Source organism: Thamnophis elegans, chromosome 1 (assembly GCF_009769535.1).
Source record: "Thamnophis elegans isolate rThaEle1 chromosome 1, rThaEle1.pri, whole genome shotgun sequence".
Taxonomy (NCBI): domain Eukaryota; kingdom Metazoa; phylum Chordata; class Lepidosauria; order Squamata; family Colubridae; genus Thamnophis; species Thamnophis elegans.
This window is the reverse complement of record NC_045541.1, coordinates 117752241-117772672: the sequence shown is the minus strand read 5'-3', so window position 1 is coordinate 117772672 and position 20432 is coordinate 117752241. Positions and strand designations below refer to the sequence as shown.

General features: G+C 36.9%; 1 protein-coding gene across 7 annotated transcripts in view; it reads right to left on the bottom strand.

Annotated features, from left to right (window-relative positions):
- The window catches only part of EXD1 (exonuclease 3'-5' domain containing 1), a 33610-nt gene that overhangs the window by 5190 nt on the left and 7988 nt on the right, over nucleotides 1-20432 (bottom strand). For 3 of the 7 annotated variants that reach the window (XM_032229403.1, XM_032229409.1, XM_032229417.1), the window contains exons 2-6: nucleotides 16275-16444; nucleotides 12867-12935; nucleotides 10451-10514; nucleotides 5971-6101; nucleotides 2898-2965 (exon numbers count right to left, since the gene is read on the bottom strand). In XM_032229403.1, coding sequence (XP_032085294.1) covers nucleotides 2898-2965; nucleotides 5971-6101; nucleotides 10451-10514; nucleotides 12867-12935; nucleotides 16275-16407 — 465 coding nt within the window. In that variant the 5' untranslated portion in view covers nucleotides 16408-16444. Of the gene's footprint in view, nucleotides 1-2897; nucleotides 2966-5970; nucleotides 6102-10450; nucleotides 10515-12866; nucleotides 12936-16274; nucleotides 16445-19108; nucleotides 19540-20432 lie in introns of those variants that run through there. The other 4 variants (XM_032229393.1, XM_032229397.1, XM_032229421.1 and 1 more) reach the window with 3 other exon arrangements.

Genomic DNA, 20432 nt, shown 5'->3' with positions numbered 1-20432 from the left:
GATGAGAGCTAACAAACTGGTGCTCAACCCGGAAAAGACCGAGTGGCTGTTGTGTTTTCCTCCCAATAATTTGGCTAATGTTCCCTCAATCAGGCTGGGGGGACAAAATTTATACCCCTCAGACAGGGTCCGCAACTTGGGAGTCCTCCTGGACCCACAGCTGAGTTTTGACCATCATTTGTCAGCTGTGACCAGGGGGGCATTTGCTCAGGTTCGCCTGATGCGCCAGTTGCGGCCCTACCTGAACCGGAGGCCCTCACAACAGTCACTCGAGCCCTTGTGATCTCTAGGCTGGAATACTGCAATGTGCTCTACATGGGGCTGCCCTTGAAGAGCATCCGGCGACTTCAGCTAGTCCAGAATGCGGCCGCGTGAGTGATCGTGGGCGCACCACGGTTCACCCACAAAACACCGATCCTCCGTGAGCTGCGCTGGCTACCTGTTGATCTCCGGGTGCACTTCAAGGTCCTACTTACCACTCACAAAGCGCTCCATGGTAGTGGATCTGGCTATTTGAGAGACCGCCTTCTGCCAATTACCTCCCTGCGTCCCATCAGATCGCACAGGGTAGGCCTCCTCCGAATTCCATCCGCCAGTCAGTGCCGACTGGCGACTACGCGGAGGAGAGCCTTCTCAGTCGCAGCTCCGACGCTATGGAACAATCTCCCCGTGGAGATCCGCACCCTCACCACCGCCCAGGCCTTCCGCACGGCCCTTAAGATCTGGCTATCCCATCAGGCCTGGGGATAAAAATCTTAGTTTGTCCCCTCCCGAATGATGAATGAATGTTGTGCTCTATTTTTAACATTATGTATTGTCTTATGTTTTTTGTCTTTGTACCCCCCTCCCCGTGTTTTGTAAGCCGCCCTGAGTCCCCTCAGGGAAAAGGGCGGCCTATAAATTATAATAAACACTCTAAACACTCTAGATGACATTCATGAAAACTAATTAGCAGTAAGCAGACATGATGTAAACCCTTCATTTCACAACATATGGACAGATTGAATCATAATTTCAACTGAGAAACTCTGGGCATTCTAGACCAAACCTAATCCAAAAATGTTAGAGAATTCCCGAAAGCCTGGCACTCAGACAAATCATCCATCAACAGGCAGATACATATAAACAACATCTACATCCCATTCAAAAGAGATAACCAAAAAGAAAACAAGACAAAAACACCTCACCAGCAATCAACATTCAGATGATAACATTAACACTAGACCAGTGGTTCCCAACATGAGGCCCATGCCACACACGGGGGCAATTTGAAACTTATTTAAACCAAGTTAATGGCCTTTTAGGCTTCCCTTGGGTAAGTACAGTTCACTTTTTGAGTAAGAATTATATGTCACGGAGGGAGCATCAGGATTTTAGAGATGCTGATGTGGGGCATGGCCAAAAAAGGTTGGGAACCACTGCACTAGACCAACAATCAAGAAGTAAATAATATCCCCAAAACAGTAAACAACAGCTTAATCAAAAAACCACCTAGACTATTCCCACCAACATTGACCAGGCAAACCATTAGTATGTAAAATGAGAGCAAATTCCACTCCCTTCTAGTACTGATAATGTTACCTAGTTTGGTAATAAAATATCTGCAAGAAAACAACCAAGCTCAGAGAGCACACAGATCCTCACATACTATAAGCAATTAAAAAGTGTGCCATAAATAGTGCCCAGGGTCATCTTATATCCGCTGGGTTTATTCTTAATTTAGCCCCACAAATATGACAACCTTTTGGAGGTGAGGGGTATGGGAAAGAAAACTTTGATCCACTGAAGGATTCGTCTGCTGGAAATTGAGAAGTTGCAATATAGGGAAATTCAATACAGATTTTGCCACTGTTCAGGAAGATTCCATGACTCTTTGAAATAGTTGTTCAGTGTGATTGAGTCACATACTCAATGCCTCACTTATAAAGTCTCACTCATACACACAGCAGATGAGTAACGGCTAGAAGGAGAGCATGCTGATTTCACCATTTCCAATGCATGCTACCAAAGGTAGTTCTCCATTCAAATGTGACTGATCAAAGGATACCAAGCTCCAGATCAGGGCATCACTAGTACCTTAATGTAGGACTCAGAGTGCAACTACTCTTCAATTTGCCCTGCCTGGATACAGAGCTACACTTTTCACTTTAAAGCCATGACTATGGGAGCAGACCATGCTTCAACTGTGATGACACTCTGAAGTTAGGAATTCAGCTGCTCCTTAGCCTGCCCAGCCCAGAAACAGACCTGTTTCTTCTCAGCCAATGATCTATAGTACTTGGTTAAACTGGCAAGCTGCAACCTATTTCTGGCAGTTACTTCCCTGCTATGTGTGCACTGAGTAAGAAATTTCCTATTCTCTCTGCTGCTAGCAAGATGGCAGCTCCTTTTTCAACCCTCGTCGTCTCCATCAGATCTTAATTTTAGATCTCTGAAGGCACACTTCAGTTTTCCCTTGGTCTGCAACAAGGCAGGTCTACCAAAGCATTTCATGAATAAGAAATCAAAATTTCTATCCCAATACAATTTTCTGAGTAAGTGGATTATTTGAATTTTGGATCCTGATTAGGTGATCTGGAGGAGAGAGAGGACTGGAATAATTTCGTTACCATATTTAGGCTGAAATATTCAAAATCATAAACAACTCTGCTTCTCCATTAATTATAGTGGAAAACTCTAAATTGGATTTTTTTTCTTTGTGATTTCTTTAGTGTAAGAAATTTACATTTTAAAACATATCATAATGCTATTTTCTCCATTTTTTAAATTTTTGTGTATCAACATATAAAAGGGCTTCACTATTCCAGCCCTTGAACAAATCCTCTTGAAGTACTCAGGAGTTTAAGACCCTTGGGATATAGCAAAAATAAAAACACCCTTAAGAAGCAACTACTTACAGCAGAACCAAATGCTTTCTGGAATTGATTAATAACAATATATTCTATGTCTTTCCCGCTATCTTCATCTGTAATAAAAAATTAAAACAACCTTTGAACTTTACCTGTAATCACTATATAATCTCCTAAAGTACTTTCCAAATATACATGATGCTTCTTCCTTTACAAGAACAGATAAACTAAGATTATTAAATTAAACCAATCAAGATAAAGCTGGTTTAGACAGTAAATATGCTTTTTCAAAACATCCTCCCATACAATGCCTCGAAGACCAAATAATTCAATTGGATTTCTGGTAAGCAGTATTTTGCTAGCCACTTAACAAGATAAAGAATCCCTTAAGTTGAACCTCACTCCTAGTATTGCTTTGCTTTATTCCACAGCTGAATATTGTGCCAGTGTGTGGCTTAACAGTGCCCACACCCAAATGGTTGATGTCCAACTCCACCAGATAATGTGTATCATCTCTGGAATGTTGCATTCCACTCTTGTGCACTGGTTACCAGTACTTAGCAATATCATATTGGCTCCACATTAGAAGACAACAAGCTCTCCTTCGGCTCTAGTCAAGGATGCTGAACAAGGCCCTCCTTATTCACCAGGACAATGCAGGGTTTATCTCAAGATTGAAATCCCATAGGCCAGCATGGAAAACAATGATTTACTTAACATCTACTCCGTTTAACCTCCAGAATGTCTGGAAAAAGTAATAGTCCAAGCTAGCTTCTTGTAGCCTGATCGTTAGTGATCTCTCAGGAAAGCCACCTGGTTTTGACCAGCCTCACTCTTTCTGGACAAACTTGAACAGAATCAGGTGTGATACTGGAAGAAGTGCTTCTGCCTTATATCAGGAGGGATGGAAAGATTCCCCTTGTTTGTTTGTGGTGCTGGTATGCATACTATTAAACGTTTAAGAAAAGTGAAGAACCACCATCATTCTTTGTTTTGGGAGCCTGACACTTCTATTCCCACTGCTTTTGTGCCTGTCCACTGTTATTTTACTTCTTTATTTAGGTAAAAAATATTTCTGAAAGGATGACCCAACAGATCATGGGTTGTCTAGTTAAGAATTAAAAGTCTTTGAGAAGTTATCCGAAGAATATAGATACTCAAGAACAGTATAGCCATTTTATGAGCTCAGCACCACTTTGATCCCTGGGGTCAGAAGACAAAACAGGTTTTCTGGCTTTCCTGGAATAATCTTCAACATGACTTTGGGAGGAATGTTGTTCCATAGATAGGGTGCAGCAGCAGGAATGCCCACCTCCTGGGTCCCAGCAGGTGACATTCTCAAGTGGACAGAACCTTCAACAAGCTGCACCTGATGGGATGGAGAGATGTCACTGGGGAGAGGTGGCTCCTCAAATAATCTGGCCTCATGCCATGTTAGCTCAAGAACCCAAGTTAAACAAAGAACTACTTTTGTTTCTGCCATCAAAATCCACCATATGATAAAGCTTACAATAAAGCATTCCTTAGCACATGTATTTGTTCTGTATTATAATATTTGGACAGTCCATGCGGATAAATTCACTCAGTGTATTCTCCCAAACAAAATGTATGAATGGTCACCAGTAGAGAGACAGTAAGACAGTACAACCTCATGTTGTTTTTCTGGTTTCTATTTTCTGTTGCAGCCCCTATGTTACAGTACAGACAGCTTCCATTCTGAGGTCAATTCAGCAGCAATCCCAATAGCCTTCCAGAAGTTGGTAAAAATATAATTTTTCAGCAAGTATTTGAGGAATGATACATATGTATTATCAGTATTGATGGAATGTATTATTGAGGTATTGCTGTTTGAGTTTAAATATTGGTTTATTATTGTAAACTTCTGGGAATCTGAGCACATTATTGCAGCAAATGTATGTAAATATATGTACATGTGTAGATAAATAAGATACTTCAAAAAATGGAAAACCCAATATGCCTTTTAGAAATATGTGAATGCAGTGTATGACTTTTGAAGAAAAAGAAAGTTGAACTTCAAAAGGTTATAAAAGATCATATTTGTAATATGACTAGGAAAAAAGAGGCCAAATATGTGCTAAGTGGATGCTGTACTTCTCATTTTTTCTGCTTTTTCTAGTTTCTTAGTTAACTTTTTCTAGGCATAATAAGCCTAAAGTAAAGGGAAAGGCTTGCTTGAGTTGAAATTAACATTTGATGGTTTTATATACTCTTATCGATGTGGTGCTTTTGGCGGCAATTCAAAAATGGTTTACTCTTCTCTTTTTCAGCTTCCCCATCTGCCCTGTAGCCTTGGGATTTCCTTGTGCTCTTTCATCAAATGGGACCAGATCTAAGCCAATTTAGTTGTGAGGACCAAGCCAGATTCCCAAGCCTGGGACTTCATAGGCCTATTACCTTAATAGTTAACCTCAATTGTTCCTTCAATTGAAAATCAAACATGTGTCATTCTGGTCCATAGCAGAAATAAGAGATATACGTTTTTAACTTGAGGATTGACTGGAAATAAGAAAGAGGAGGCCAAGTGGCTTTAGGTTTATAGCTATCCATTGCTAGCTTTCTTTTCTAATATCAACTTTTCTAATATTTAGAATTAGCTAATTAGCTAATCAATTAGCTAATCAAAGAGATGTCCTTGAATCTCCACACACTCATTCTTAAGTAATGGTTGGAATAAAACCTGACAGTAACTTTTTTTCAAGGTGGCTAGATGTTGTTACCTGTTAAGACATTTTAGTCCATTTAAAACATAATATAATTGTTTCTTCCTGAAAAATGTGAGGAAAATCTAATTTTTGTTATTTAAAGGTTTGCCATCAAATTTTAGTAATATGTGCTCTTGGGTGGTTCTAGGAGTTTTTAAACACTAAAATGATAGTAGAAGAAGTATTAGCAATCTCTTCAGCGATCCATAAAATGAAATTGACAAAACAAAGGTAATCCTCAGACAAATGCTGTCATAATATATTTCTACCCCTACATTTGCCCTACATTGTCATGACACACATTTCATCATTTGCCATCCATTCTGTGGATGTTCATGCATTGTGTAGGACATAAATGATTTACAAATCAAGTACTGAAGTGAACTTTTGATAATTACCAGGAAATTTAAATATAACATTACCCAAACAGAGTTGCTGGCTCACTGGGGAAACAACATTAGCTGTATGGGTGCTTTGATCCAGCAGTGATGCTTGGTTGATTTCAGACAACTTAGTAAGTGGAAATTCCCTGCAGAAGATATTATTTAATTTTTGTTTAACAAAAGTAAAATTGCTGGCAGGATGCTGGTTACATTTTAGTATACCCAAAACAAAATTGTTTTACATACAGTAATGAGGCTTTTTTTTTAGTCAAATATGCTTTTGGCTTCAGATGTTAACTGTTCTTTAAACCTTGCTTTATCAGCTAATTACTCAAATGTCATTCAAAAGAAAAAAGGGGCTTTAGCTTTAGCTGAATGCATTACCACAGGCAAGCTCAGTCATAAAGATTATGATAAGAAAGAACTTTAATGCATCAAATAAGGCAGCACCTGAGGCATGACTAGCCAGTAATGGAGCAGAAAAGCTAGATCTAAGGAATTCAACCTTAGCACATGTATTGACTTTGTCTCAAAGACAAAGGAATGTAAAATAAATGGCCTATAATTTTCTTATTTATATCTTACAAAATTTTGAACAACATAACATTCGGGAAGTAAATGGCAATTTCAATGCAGCCATAGTTGAAAGTCGCCTACAATACCAAGCCTTCACAGTCACAGTCCCTCCTTCTCTTAAACAGCACTGCTCCCAAGGTTAGATTGGCTCCCATTCTATTGGGTTTTAAAAAAAAGAAAACTATTGATTTTGCTATTTTATGAAATTCTAGAAGTAGTTGTGATAAGGGGGACCCTTCTACTTTCAATCAGTTTTAGTCAGTGACCAATATATGTATGTATGTATGTATGTATGTATGTATGTATGTATGTATGTATGTATGTATACACACACACACACACACGCACACACACACAGTACTGTGCAAAAGTTTTAGGTAGTTGTGAAAAAATGCTCTAAACAAATAATGCTTTCAGAAATATAAATAATGATTGTTTATTTTTGTCAATTTTCAAAATGCAAAGAGCGAACAAAAGAAAAATCTAAATCAAATCAACATTTGGTGTTACTACCTTTTGCCTTCAAACCAGCATCCATTCTCATAGGTACACTTGCACAAAGTCAGGGATTTTGCAGGATTATAGTCAGGTGTATGATCAACCAATTACACCAAACAGATGCTAATGATCATTAATGTCACACGTAGGTTGAAACCCATTCATGAACTGAAACAGAAACAGCTGTCTAGGAGGCTTAAAACTGAGTGAGGAACAGCCAAACTCTGCTACCAAGGTGAGGTTGTGAAAAAGTTTCATGTCATGGCAAGATGGAGCACAGCAACAAGACACAAGGTAGTTTATACTGCATCAAAAAGGTCTCTCCCAGACAAAGACTTCAAAGCAGACTGGGGTTTCAAGATGTGTTGTTCAAGCTCTTTTGAAGAAGCACAAAGAAACGGGCAATGTTGAGGATCGTAGATGCAGTGGTCAGCCAAGGAAACTTAGTGCACTAGATGAAAGACACATCAAACTTATTACCCTTCAAAATTGGAAGATGTCCAGCAGTGTCATCAGCTCAGAACTGGCAGAAACCAGTGGAACCCAGATACACCCATCTACTGTCCGGAGAGGTCTGGCCAGAAGTGGTCTTCATGGAAGAGTTGCAGCCAAAAAGCCATACCTCTGACGTGGGAACAAGGCCAAGCAACTAAAGTATGCACGAAAACATAGGAACTGCTGGGGTGCAGAAAAATGGCAGCAGGTGCTCTGGACTGATGAGTGAAAATGTGAAATATTTGGCTGTAGCAGAAGGCGGTGTGTTCGTCGAAAGGCTGGAGAGCGATACAATAATCCTTGGTCAGGATTAATGGTGGGCTCAATGCTGAGAAATACAAGCAGATACTTATCCATCATGCAATACCATCAGGGAGGCATATGACTGGCCCCAAATTTATTCTGCAGCAGGACAACGACCCCAAGCATACAGCCAAAGTCATTAAGAACTATCTTCAGCGTAAAGAAGAACAAGAAGTACTGGAAGTGATGGCATGGCCCCCACAGAGCCCTGATCTTAACATCATCGAGTGTGTCTAGGATTACATGAAGAGACAGAAGGATATGAGAAAGCCTACACCCACAGAAGATCTGTGGTTAGTTGTCCAAGATGTTTGGAACAACCTACCAGCCGAGTTCCTTCAAAAACTGTGTGCAAGTGTACCTAGAAGAATTGCTGTTGTTTTGAAGGCAAAGGGTAGTCACACCAAATATTGATTTGATTTAGATTTCTCTTTGGTTCATTCATTGCATTTTGTTCATTTATGAACATAAATGTTTAACACTTCCATTTTTGAAAGCATTCTTTGTTAACATCATTTTTTCACACCTGCCTAAAACTTTTGCACATGTGTGTGTGTATGTGTTTGTGTGTGTATATATGTTTTCGTAGATTTTCATGGGTGTAGGTATGCTGGTCTTGTTGTATTCAGGTCTTTTCCCATGTAAGATTGAGATTGTCTTGGCTACATTTCGGTGAGGTTTCACTCGCCATCTTCAGGCTGGGTTTGGGCTTAAAGAATGGTCAGAGCTGCCGTCTTTCTATAAATCTTGGTGGGGGTGGGTAGTGCTGGCTTTGTTTCAGTAAGTGGAATGATTGGTTGTGTGGTTGTATCATGATTGGTAGATTGGTGGTGATTGGTGCTGGCTGTGTGCCCATTGTTGTTTCGTGTTGTGACAGCCTGGGTGGTGGGTGGGGCTTGTTTGTTGACTAGGGCTAGTTTCCAGATGTCTGGTAGGTGGGAAGTATCATCACATTTATTCATGTTGTGGGGGTGTTTCTCTATTTCGATAACTTCCATAATTATTCTCTTGTTGAAGTGTTCAGTTTTAGAAATTAACCTGGTTCCTTCAAAATTAATTCCATGCCCTCTAGCTTTAAGGTGCTGGAAAAGGGAGGAAGTTTTTTCTTTTTTTCTTACTGAGTTCTTGTGTTCCGCAATGTGTGCATTTATTATCCTGTTCGTTTGTGCTATGTATGTTGCAGGGCAGATTTTGCATGGTATTTCGTAGACTCCTTGGTATTCTAACATCTTAAGAAACCCCAAAGACAAAATCCGGCTAGAAAACCAAGGAGTCTACGTTGCCAAGACAATCTCAATCTTACATGGGAAAAGACCCAAATACAACAAGACTTAATTTTACAACATTTTTTTGCCATTGTTGCTAAGTAAAGCCTAGTTCCCACGTCGGAGGTATGGCTTTTTGGCTGCAACTCTTCCATGAAGACCACTTCTGGCCAGACCTCTCCGGACAGTAGATGGGAGTACCTGGCTCCCACTGCAGTTGTTAAGAGAATCATGCAGTCATTAAATGAATCTGGCTACTCAGACTTTGCATGTCAGAAGCTGGCTGGGAAGATCATAAATAGATGCTGGGATGTTGCAACTGTTGTAAATATGTGCCAACTGCTCAAATTTTGATCAAGTGATCTTGGGGATGCTGCCATAGTCATAAAATAATGACTAGTCATGAGTCACTTTTTTCAGTGTCATTGTAACTTCAAACAGTCACTAAATGAAAAGAGGTAAGTTGAGGACTACCTATGGTGAGGTTTTATAGTACTATCCTGCAAAGTGAAGACCTTCCTGTTATGGCTTGATTTTTGTTGTTCCTCCTTTTGTTGTTCCTCCTTGATAGGAGCTAACAATAAACAACAGGCTAATCAAGGAATCACTAAGAACACTCCTACAAAGGCTGACAGGGTAAGCCACTAGTATATAAGAAGGGAGCAAGTGCTACTCCTCTCTAGCACTGATGATATTATCAAGCTGGGTAATGAAATGTCTGCAAGAAAACAACAAAGCTGAGAGAGCACTGGGGACCCCACAGTAAGATGGGTATCTTCATCCAACATTTGTGGATTCAATCATGATTAAGGCAAAACTTGGCTTAGTACAATGTCTGAATCTAGGTAGAATCTTTACTTCAGCTAATTTCATTATAATCATTATTACAATTTCTGACAAGGATATGGAAGAGATGAGATCTAAATAGATGCTAGGAAATTGTCTGACTTCTTAGCCATCAATTTACATAATTTTGGGGTGAGGACCTTGAAAGCACAATAATATTCATAAACAGTCACCCTTACCTTATTGATATTAAAGTAAAGCAGGTTCATGACAAACATATTAATAGTATGATGGCATATAACCACATTTCTTTGGCTGGAAATAATGGTATAGAACCTGAACACTAAATTGGAGAAGGCTATATTATATATTATAGATACATATACTATATATACTGTATATACACACACATTATTAAATAACAGTAGGCAGCCTTAATATCTTTATGTTCCTGGTCCACTTAGGTTTTGATAGATCACTAGTATAGAAATAACACTTTCCACTGAGAATAAATAGCTTTTCCTAATAGTCAGGATCTCAGTCATTTCTCAGAACAAAAACCTCATGTGTACCTGGATCTAGTAGGAGTGAAATTTCTTTCTGCAGCTGATTGTTCCAGGTCGTCGAGCAATTCCACTGAAACATAGATCAACAGTTCCTATTAAGGATTTCAAGTTCAACCATGAACTGTACTTAATAACCAGATGAGATAAGTTAAAAGTGAATACCGACACAATGACAAGTGAACCTGCCAGGATTAGGGCATGATAGAAAATCAAGTAGCAACAAGCTATAAAATGTCCATGTTACATAACACAACAGGATTACATAATGTTACCTGCAAACTTTATGCAAATAGAATATAGGCTACAATGGTTTATTCTAAGTTAACTCTCCTAAAACCATTTTGGTTTTGTTGTCAAAGAAGCTCATATTACACAATTCACATATTTGCAATAGCAACTTGTTTTAAGATCTTCCAAATTCAGAAGAGTACACCTTGGAACTTTTCAAAGTTTTGAGATTAGAAATAGCAGAGAGGGAGAAGAACAAGCAAACATGGTTCTGAAAAACTATATGCAGGTAATTTATAATGTTCAGAGCATTTTATGCAGCTTATATATTCAAATAATATACAGTCCCAAATATTTTTCCAAATAAACTGGTTCTTACTTTATTAGCACAGATAGGATTAAAATGTGAAGAAAAAGACTAACAATTATAACTCAGGACACTTCACACCACTACTATTATGACCCCTAATTAGAACATTGAACATAGAATTCCAGGATTGGAAGGGGCCTTGGAGGTCTTCTAGTCCAACCCCTTGCTCAAGCAAGCAACCATTGCAGACAAATGGCTATGCAGTCTGTTCTTGAAATCCTACCAGCTGATCTGAACAAGAAAAAAAGTCTCTCTCCCACCTTCAGCTGCTGCAGTCCAACAGCGAAGCTCTTTTCACTCCTATGTCATCTAAAAAGAAAAGATACCCCCTTCCCCACCTGAGAGTCCTGGGGCTTTGCATGTTTGATCTAGGCTACAAAATCCAAAACCAGGATTTCCTTTTGAGGATCAGAAGCCAGAAGACGAATTGAAAGATGAGACAAGAGTTCCATGTCATGTGAGAAATAGAAGATCTTAAGCAAAAAGAAAAAGAGCTTTACAGCAGTTTTAGAAACTATATAGGTAGTCCTTGATTTACAACAGTTCATTTAGTGACTGTTTAAAGTTACAACAGCATTGTGTTTTTCATACTTACTGTTTAAAGTTATGATGGTCATAAGTACGTTTTTCATACTTACTACTGTTGCAGCATTCCTCATGGTCACAATTCAGATGTTTAGCAACTGACTCATATTTATGACAGTTGCAGTGTACTGAGAGTCATATAATCACCTTTTGTGACCTTCTGACAAGCAAAGTCAATGAAGAAGCCAGATTCACTTAACAACTGCAGCAGGGGTGGGATTCTACTGGTTCAGACAAACCGATAGCTCAGACAATCAGCTGGGAGAGAACTGGTTCACTCCGACGATCAGGTGGGCCCTCCCTCCCCTGCGCTATACTGAGCTATAGCTTCTCAGCTGATTTGCGCGGCAGAGCAGATTGCCACACCTCACCTGTGTTACTCCACAGCAGTAAAATGGAGGGTAACTATTCGTATCTTCACCACATTTTATAATAGCGCACAAAGCACATGATCACCGAACCAGTTGTTAAACTGGCAGGATCCCACCACTGAACTGCAGTGATTTGCTTAATAACAGTGGCAAGAAAAGTTATAAAATGGGGAGAAACTCACCTAACAACTCTTTTGCTTAGCAATAGAAAATTTGGGTTCATTTATGATGCCAAGTTGAGAATTACCTGTAATGCAGTTAATTTTGAAAAGAACACATGAAGGGCATGTGGAAAATGCCCTTAGCTTGCATTGTATTAGATCAAATTGCTTTGTTTGAGGTTTGCTTTCAAATCCTGTTCATCTGTGAACATTTTGCTTTAAAGGAAAAGGAAGATTAACTGGGTCTCAATAAACTTTAGAAATAATGTGTGTAAAATATTGGAATTTACCCAACATTCCTACTATAGTCTTACAAAGTATTTTGTAAAAACTGAATGATTATGTCTATAGATTCCAATGGATCCAAAATATTTTATATGTAATTAATTTATAAATAGAACCCAATTCAATAAAATCAAAGCAATAGAATTGCTATATTTCTTAATAAATAGTTTTACAGTTAATTCATTTCATTGTTGTTTTGTAAGGCTTAAAATCAAATCAAAGATCTAATGAAAATATATTTTAAAATATATTTAAAACTTATTTCATACTTCAGTCAGTGTCAAATATATTGTAAATATCATGGTCAGCTGGAAATTTGAGATTAAAAAGACACTCCCTAATTAATATGAAGTCCTGAAAATATCAGTTAACATTACATTAAATATCAAACTTTTTTGAATGTAATTGTAAAATATTCTCACCATTAACAATTTCATGGCCAAAGAACCTCTTTATTCCTGGTACATTTCTGCCATTTTCCAAATTCTTAACTGAAAGAAACAAACAGAATAAATATTCTGTTTAGATAAACAAAAAAATCGGTTTAATACTAAAATTTAGAACCAATTCTAAATTGGTCAGAATAAACCAATTCTAAGAAGAATAAAATATTTCAATATTGTAATACAGTATAGTATTAGGATGTGAGAATACTCAGAAATAGTTATTTCCTCTATAAATAGTTATGTATAGTTATAACTTATTCAGAAATAGTAAGTTCCCTTCCATGAGCCTCTGTTCTTTAATTAATTAAATATACACTAATATTACTTTTGATAAAGCTGATGAAATGGAGGGTCATCCATTGAAATTAAATATGAGGAGACTCTAGATCAGGGCTGTCAAACTTGCGGCCTGCAGCCCAGATGCGTCATGCACTGGCCACGTCCATACCTGGTTTAGCAAAGGGGGAAAAGTTGTGATACGTCATGAGACGCTGCGAGTTTGGCACCCCTGTTCTAGACCAATAGGTAGTAGCACATCTTCACGCAAAGCATGGTTAATCCAAAGAATTCACTGCATCAGATATGATAATGATCACCAATTTAGATTGCTTTTAAAAAAAGGTTTGATACTTTAAGGAGAATAGCGGCCCAACAATTTATGATAAAATGTAAGTACCATTCTGTAAATACCAGCAACAATGATAAAATGCTGTTACCATCTGTTCTGCTTGAAATATTCCCAAAGTGATTCAATTGGTTACTTTATATTAGTAGGTACTTTGGCTTGATTCTTCAGGGTGAGCATATGTGTAGGTGGGTGGATTGTCAGGTTTTATCGTGTTAAAAGTATAGTAGTGAATAATATGAACTCCACTCTTAATATTTTAAAGTTCTAAACAGCACTTGCGGGTCTCCCTGGAATTTCAAATATTGATAGATTAATCCAGAAATACTTGTGGAAAAGTGCAATACTGTGTAACTCTTGACTTGAATGTTGGTCCGTTATATTTGCCCTTGCTGTCACAGAATCAGTGGAATTTAATGTGCTTGAAGCTTCAGAAAAGCAGGCTGCAATTTGCACACCAAATACATCAAAAGGTATTATACTGTATGCATCAATTTAAGTTATCTGAAGGACCGCCTCTTCCATATAAATAGTCTTCATCTGTTAGGGATTATGTTGGAAAGAACCTTCCTTGCCTCTGAAATGTGACAGATGAAGTCTGAATTGCACTAATAAATAAAATAGCTTCTGGCCCTAAAACTATAAAACATCTTGCTAGATTTTATTTTCAAGCACATTTAATCATTATATTTGTAGTGAGAAAAACCCAGTGTTATTTCAAGCTTATTATTTATTAACATATTACTCTTCCTTTGAAGCCTCAAAATAGTTAAGCATAAAATATTTGTAAATAAAGCCTAAAAACCTAAAAAGCAGAAAAGGTAGAAAAATTAAAACAAGGTTAATAATTAAAAAACATTTTAAAAGTATTTGAGTATTGAGTAATTTATTTATTTAACATAATTATAGAATTTTCTTTTAATCTGAAGATTTGAGACTTATTAGGTTTTATATATTTATTTTAGGCATGCTTTAAAATACATACGGTATTTACTATTAAGTACCTTGAAAGTTCAGCTGTCAAGTAGGATATACATTAAAAAATTGCTTGGACTCACTCACATTTTCATTGTTAAAGCAAAACACACTCATCAAAAAAATCACGTTTTTATAGTACTTCTCTTTTCCAGCAAACTAAATCCTGTAATTAAAAAAAGGCTTAAGTTGGCACACAAAGTGCTGCAGGAGGGGCTCTTTATACTGTATTATATTGTATGTAATGACTCATTTCTATCAGGGTGTGAAGTTAGTACTTTGGAACGTATCAATAGATGGTCGTTATTGAGTAATTTAGATGGCACAGATATTAGCCTCTTTCTGCAATTTAAAATCTGAGTGTATTTTGTTTCTTAGGTTCTGTTGAAATTCAGTCTTACAAGTACATAGTAATGACTTATTTACTTACTCTTGCACAAGATACATATTGACTAAGGATTAATATGTGAAATATAGAAAGAAATCTCAAGCCATTTGCACTCCAATGTGCCACTAATAAATTTATCATAGAGTTACAAAAGTGTAACTTGAAAAAACTGATATGAACATTTTAAATAATTAAATGAATTATATTATGAAGCATTAATGAACATTAAGTAAGGAGTTATTTGAATGTAATCAGGCTGATAACAGTCAGATGCAGGGAGAAATTTTCAATGGACCCAGAAGGGTAACTATTACTAATGTGTTAGCATTGAGGGAGATGTATTACAATGATGGAATGTTGCTAATATAAAGAAACACATTTGATGGACAAATTAGTGACAATACTTTGTTGTTGTTGTTCTTAGTTGCGAAGTCATGTCTGACCCATTGTGACCCCACGGACAACGTTCCTCCAGGCCTTTCTATCCTCTACCATCCTCAGGAGTCCAATTAAGCTCATGCTGACTGCTTCAGTGACTCTGTCGAGCCACCTCATTTGTCACCCCTTCTTCTTTTGCTCTCAATTATTCCCAGCATTAGGTTCTTCTCCAGTGAGTCCTTCCTTCTCATTAGGTGGCCAAAGTATTTGAGTTAGTGACAATACTAGGAGACCGTAATAACTATTTAGCACTGAGAAGTTTCTAGAAGTTCATGTAACTTATTTTGGTTGATCATAGATGGGTTATGCTACAAAAGATTAACGAAGCTAACTTTTCAGCTTGTTGGTGTTTAAGGTTGTCCAATATTTTAAGTCCAACTCCCCTGTTAGGAAGAATAAGCTTGATCATAACTCATCAAATTCTTTTGCTGATTATCCTACATCAAATGTTCATAAAAATTACAGCTAACAAATTATTAAGAAAAGAGAGGAATGTTGCTTTGCTACTATATCTGCCAAGAACTCACACCACAAGTATGAGAGCTTCGAGTACTGGAGTTATTCATTTCCTTCTCAAATATCAAGTTTCTCTAAATTGAAGTTGCAATTCAGTCCAGCATTTTTGACTTTCACAGCCAATCCAGATTTGAACTTTTAAACAAATTTTAGAGAAAAATGTTTGGAGCTTGATCTTTAAGAAATAACATTAAATCAAATGTTTTGAAAAATGAGACACTAATGTTGGGAATTCAGCGATGGGGTGGGGAGATGTAATTTCAAATATATTTACATACTTCAGCTTTTTGATAATCTGTGATCAAACTATGTTTTTATTCCACAAAACAATCTAGAATAATACCTTATTATTTAGAAATTAGTCATGTTGGTAGAGAAAATGAATCAAACCCCACTACAATCTTCAGTATAAATGCACTGAATTTAAAAAGAGCAGCAATACCTCTGTTTAGAAAGATACACTGACTGGAATCCACATGTTGCAATATCCCCTGGAATATGCCACATTTCAATGTGATGTGTACAGTTTTCCCCAAAACACGGTGAAGAAAGTGGTAATCACAGCTAGGATCCATTATGGTTTTTTTCTCTCAGAGGAATTGGGCATTCAGTCTAAAAACAACAACAAAAGATAAATCTTTTGTTATTTATAGAAGTATATAAAAATACATTAAGTAGATTATAAAATTAAAACCTTTTCTCAGTGAAACATAAAGTTTAATCACTTAGAAATAAATTATACATTGTCTGGCTTCTAATTAATCACAAGCCCACATAATTAAACAATCATAGAAATGCAGACTAATAAGTGACCTGGAATGATCTTGCATACAAAATTCATTATAAAAATAGAAAAGGCTACTCAAATAAATCCTCAATGAATGATACAGCCGAAGTAAAAAATCTAGGTTCATATGATAATGATTATAGATCCAGGATAATTGGGAAAAAAAACCAATTTCATTATTTAAGAAAAGCCAATGTCTTCGATTTTTAACAAAAAATATGAGTTCCTGGACATGTGCTTTGTCTGAGCTAGAAACAAACCAATATACAGGTATTCAATTTATAACTTGGGACTAGAAATCTAATTATCTTGACTTAGAGCCATAACAACTTACAATTGGATTTCCAGTCTCAAATTATTTACCCCTGTTGAAAAGACTATTTTAAATGTTAAGAAATGCCATATAGTATATTAGCAAACTACTTCTTCAAATTAGGTGATGATAGCTGTTTAATCATTGTTTTATGCCTCGCCAGTGCTGTTTTGCTTCCAGGTCCAATTCAAGGTGTTAGTTATCACCTTTAAAATTCTGGCATAAGGTGGTTACTTGAAGAACTGTCTTACCCCAATTACATCGACCTGTCCCACTGAGGCAGTGAGGACATGTCGTGGACTCCACTCATTAAAGAATTTCAATTGACAGAGCTTTCTCTGCAACTGTACCTGCCTACGGAATATCTTGCCCACAGAGATGAGGTTGGCCCCCATTCTTTTGACCTTCTGGAAGAAGATGAAGACCTGGCTCTGCAAATTGGCCAAGGAAATTAATAGTGGTATACAACCTGGGTGAGGTGAGGTAGTTGGTGGTTTTTAACTCATCTTTGTAACCTCATTTTATTCTGTTTTTCACTGTTTTAATTTTGCTTTTAATTATGTCTTTTTTGAAATGGTTTTATGGTTTGCATTTGTAAACTGCCCAGTGTCATTTGGATTATGAGATGAGCAGCATTTAGATTTCATAAATAAATGGGCAATACAGTAGAACACACACACACACACATGAGAGAGAGAGAGAGAGAGGGAGGGAGGGAGAGAGGGAGGGAGGGAGGGAGATCAGTCTGTAAAGATACTATGGTTTATAAATTAATCTATTCTCTCTTTTCCCTCTTACTGGGGTAGAAAACTATCAGCACATGGACTAAGTCCAGTTCACTGTCCAAATTCATTTACTCATAAATACTCCTTTTATGTTGATATCCCAAGGAGGAAACCTTCCTTGACAGTGCCAAATAGCTTCTGGCAGTGTTGCCTTATTATTGGCTCTCAATATGGATGAAGTAGGCAGCAGAGTCCTCTTCTTCCTTCTCAATGAGCATTTCCCTCTTCGCTTCCCTACTGCTTTGCTTGTCTTCATTTTTCACTATTCTGGGCTGCATCTAGATTTGCATTCTATGAATCAGAAGCAAACTTAATATATTGTTACTCTCGTCTAGACTATTTGTAGAATATACATACATACTGTTTATAGACTATACTGTAATATACTGCGCTGTTCAAGACACAGAGAGATAGACAATATACTGTAAGCAATACAGTACAGTACAATAGTATACTATAAGCAACACACACACACACACTACTCTATTTTGTTTATAGACTGTTATTTTATTCTATACCGCTTATTCAAAGAAACAAAATATGGTTGCTTCTCATATCTATATAAGCTAAAATGAAGATCAGACATTCATCACCCCTTCAGCTGAAGAAATGGTGAAAATAGACCGTCATGCAATGTCTCTCTCATTTGTTGGTACCAATTCTATTATTTACACTGCCCCTGTCCTCTTTGGTTCCAGAAAAGACTTTGCGTTCTTCCTCTGGTGCCTTGTTTCTTTCTCTTCAGAGTTTCCTATATGGCAATCAGCTGCTTCACAGCTTTCTTTTCAAATTTAACACTAAATATTACAAACTGAGAATATGAATTTATATTTTCCAAAAATTCACTATTATTATATATTTAAATCCCACAGATATGGGGTTTAAGAAGCCGCAGAGAGCACAACTTTCAAGAGTCAAGTTAGGCCACAGCATTTATGAAAACTCAAGTCTGAAGTTGATAAATATAACTGAGTATGAGTCGCTTTTACGTGTTTAGTTTTCTTTTTAAGTTCATGATGCTTCAAAGTTCCAAGTAAACAACAACATATAAAAGTTATTATACATATTGCCTTTTTTTGGCAATCTGTAATTACATAATTTGATGTTGATTAGTAAAACATGTTTCCCTCTTCATTTAAAGCCACTAATAAAATATCTAAAAGATAAAAAGGTAAAATATTTGAACTATGTTATCATAGAAAATTTGAGTATACCTTAAAAATGGAGAGATAAATCATCTACAGAAACTCAGACCAAATCTTCCCACTTAATAGAATTAAACGTTTAAGCAATGTTATCACATCTAACTCTATTACCATGAAAAGCAGCATCATGATTATCTCTGAATTTTGCAACATAAGTAGATCTCTCCCCTAGATTTTAAAACTTACATATACATGCAGAACATCTAATTCAACCAGTGTAGCTAGTTTCTTGATCCCTCAGGCAGGCCTGAAAGATAGTTAACTTTATGGATGGTCTATTTTTTTCCCAAAGGTTTGCCATTCCATTTAAATCAGTTCTGTAAACAATGAGAAACCATCTTTCAAAACAAGAAATTGTTGATTTTTCAGTGTTTTCTTTTGACTTAAAAACCTGGTCAATTTATATGGTAGGGGTTTTTTTTGGACACAACTACTGCTCTGAAACTAGAAAATAAAACAGTAAAAAATGTAAAGACACCAAAAAACACAAAATATAGAACTGAGCTACAAGAGTACAAGTCTCTCATCTGGATTCAATTTAAATATATATATAAATGTATGTATGTATACTGTGTGTGTGTGTGTATACTGTACATATTTACTATAAAACCAAAAAAAAAAACAACAACAAAAAGTAGGATACTTTATCAAATCAATGTTAAGTCACAAAAGATACAAAGGATACATCTAACTTACTTAGATGTTTTGTATTGAACATATAAAATAAATTAAAACAGATTCATGTAGGCAAAGGTTTCAAATGTGTATAAAAGTAAGCCATGAAAAGGATCCCTAGATCTATTCTTAAGAACATTTTGTCAGAAAACAGTGCTATTAATGGAAGTTACTATTTAATGCAGACATTTCTAAAACTTCCTGGGGAAAAAATACAAAATTTTTAAAAAGTACCATGGTTTCTATTCCATTTACTGTATTCTACATTTCAAATGTCAAATAGTGCTAAAAGACAAATAAATTATCTAAGAACTTAATAAATAAATAGGTATGGGTACTAAATTCTAAAGTTCATTCCATGCAACCTATAGTTCTGTCTTTCTAATAGTACAAAACATAGGTAACACAAGTTTGTTCTTGATGTTTTTCAAGTTTGGCTGCTTTCCCATAGATCAGGGGTGTCAAACTCAAGATTCGGGGGCTGGATCTGCCCTGTGAGGTGCTTAGATCTGGCCCACGGGGCTGCCCTGGAAACAGCAAAAGATGGCCCACGTGCTTCTGCCAACCAAAAACAAAGCTTGGAAGTCTGTTTTCTCTGGCAGAGCGCTCAGACCATAAGCGCCTCTGACACAAGTGATGGTGAGCTGGCCACACCCAACCTGGCCATGCCTACTCCGCTCCCCAAGGTCAAACACAATCCTGATGCAGGCCTCAATGAAATTGAGTTTGACACACCTACCATAGATGTTTCATTACTGAGCTAGGTAACATCATTAGAACATGGGGAATAATGATACTGTATATAGTAGCTTATCAGCAAATCTCACTCACATGC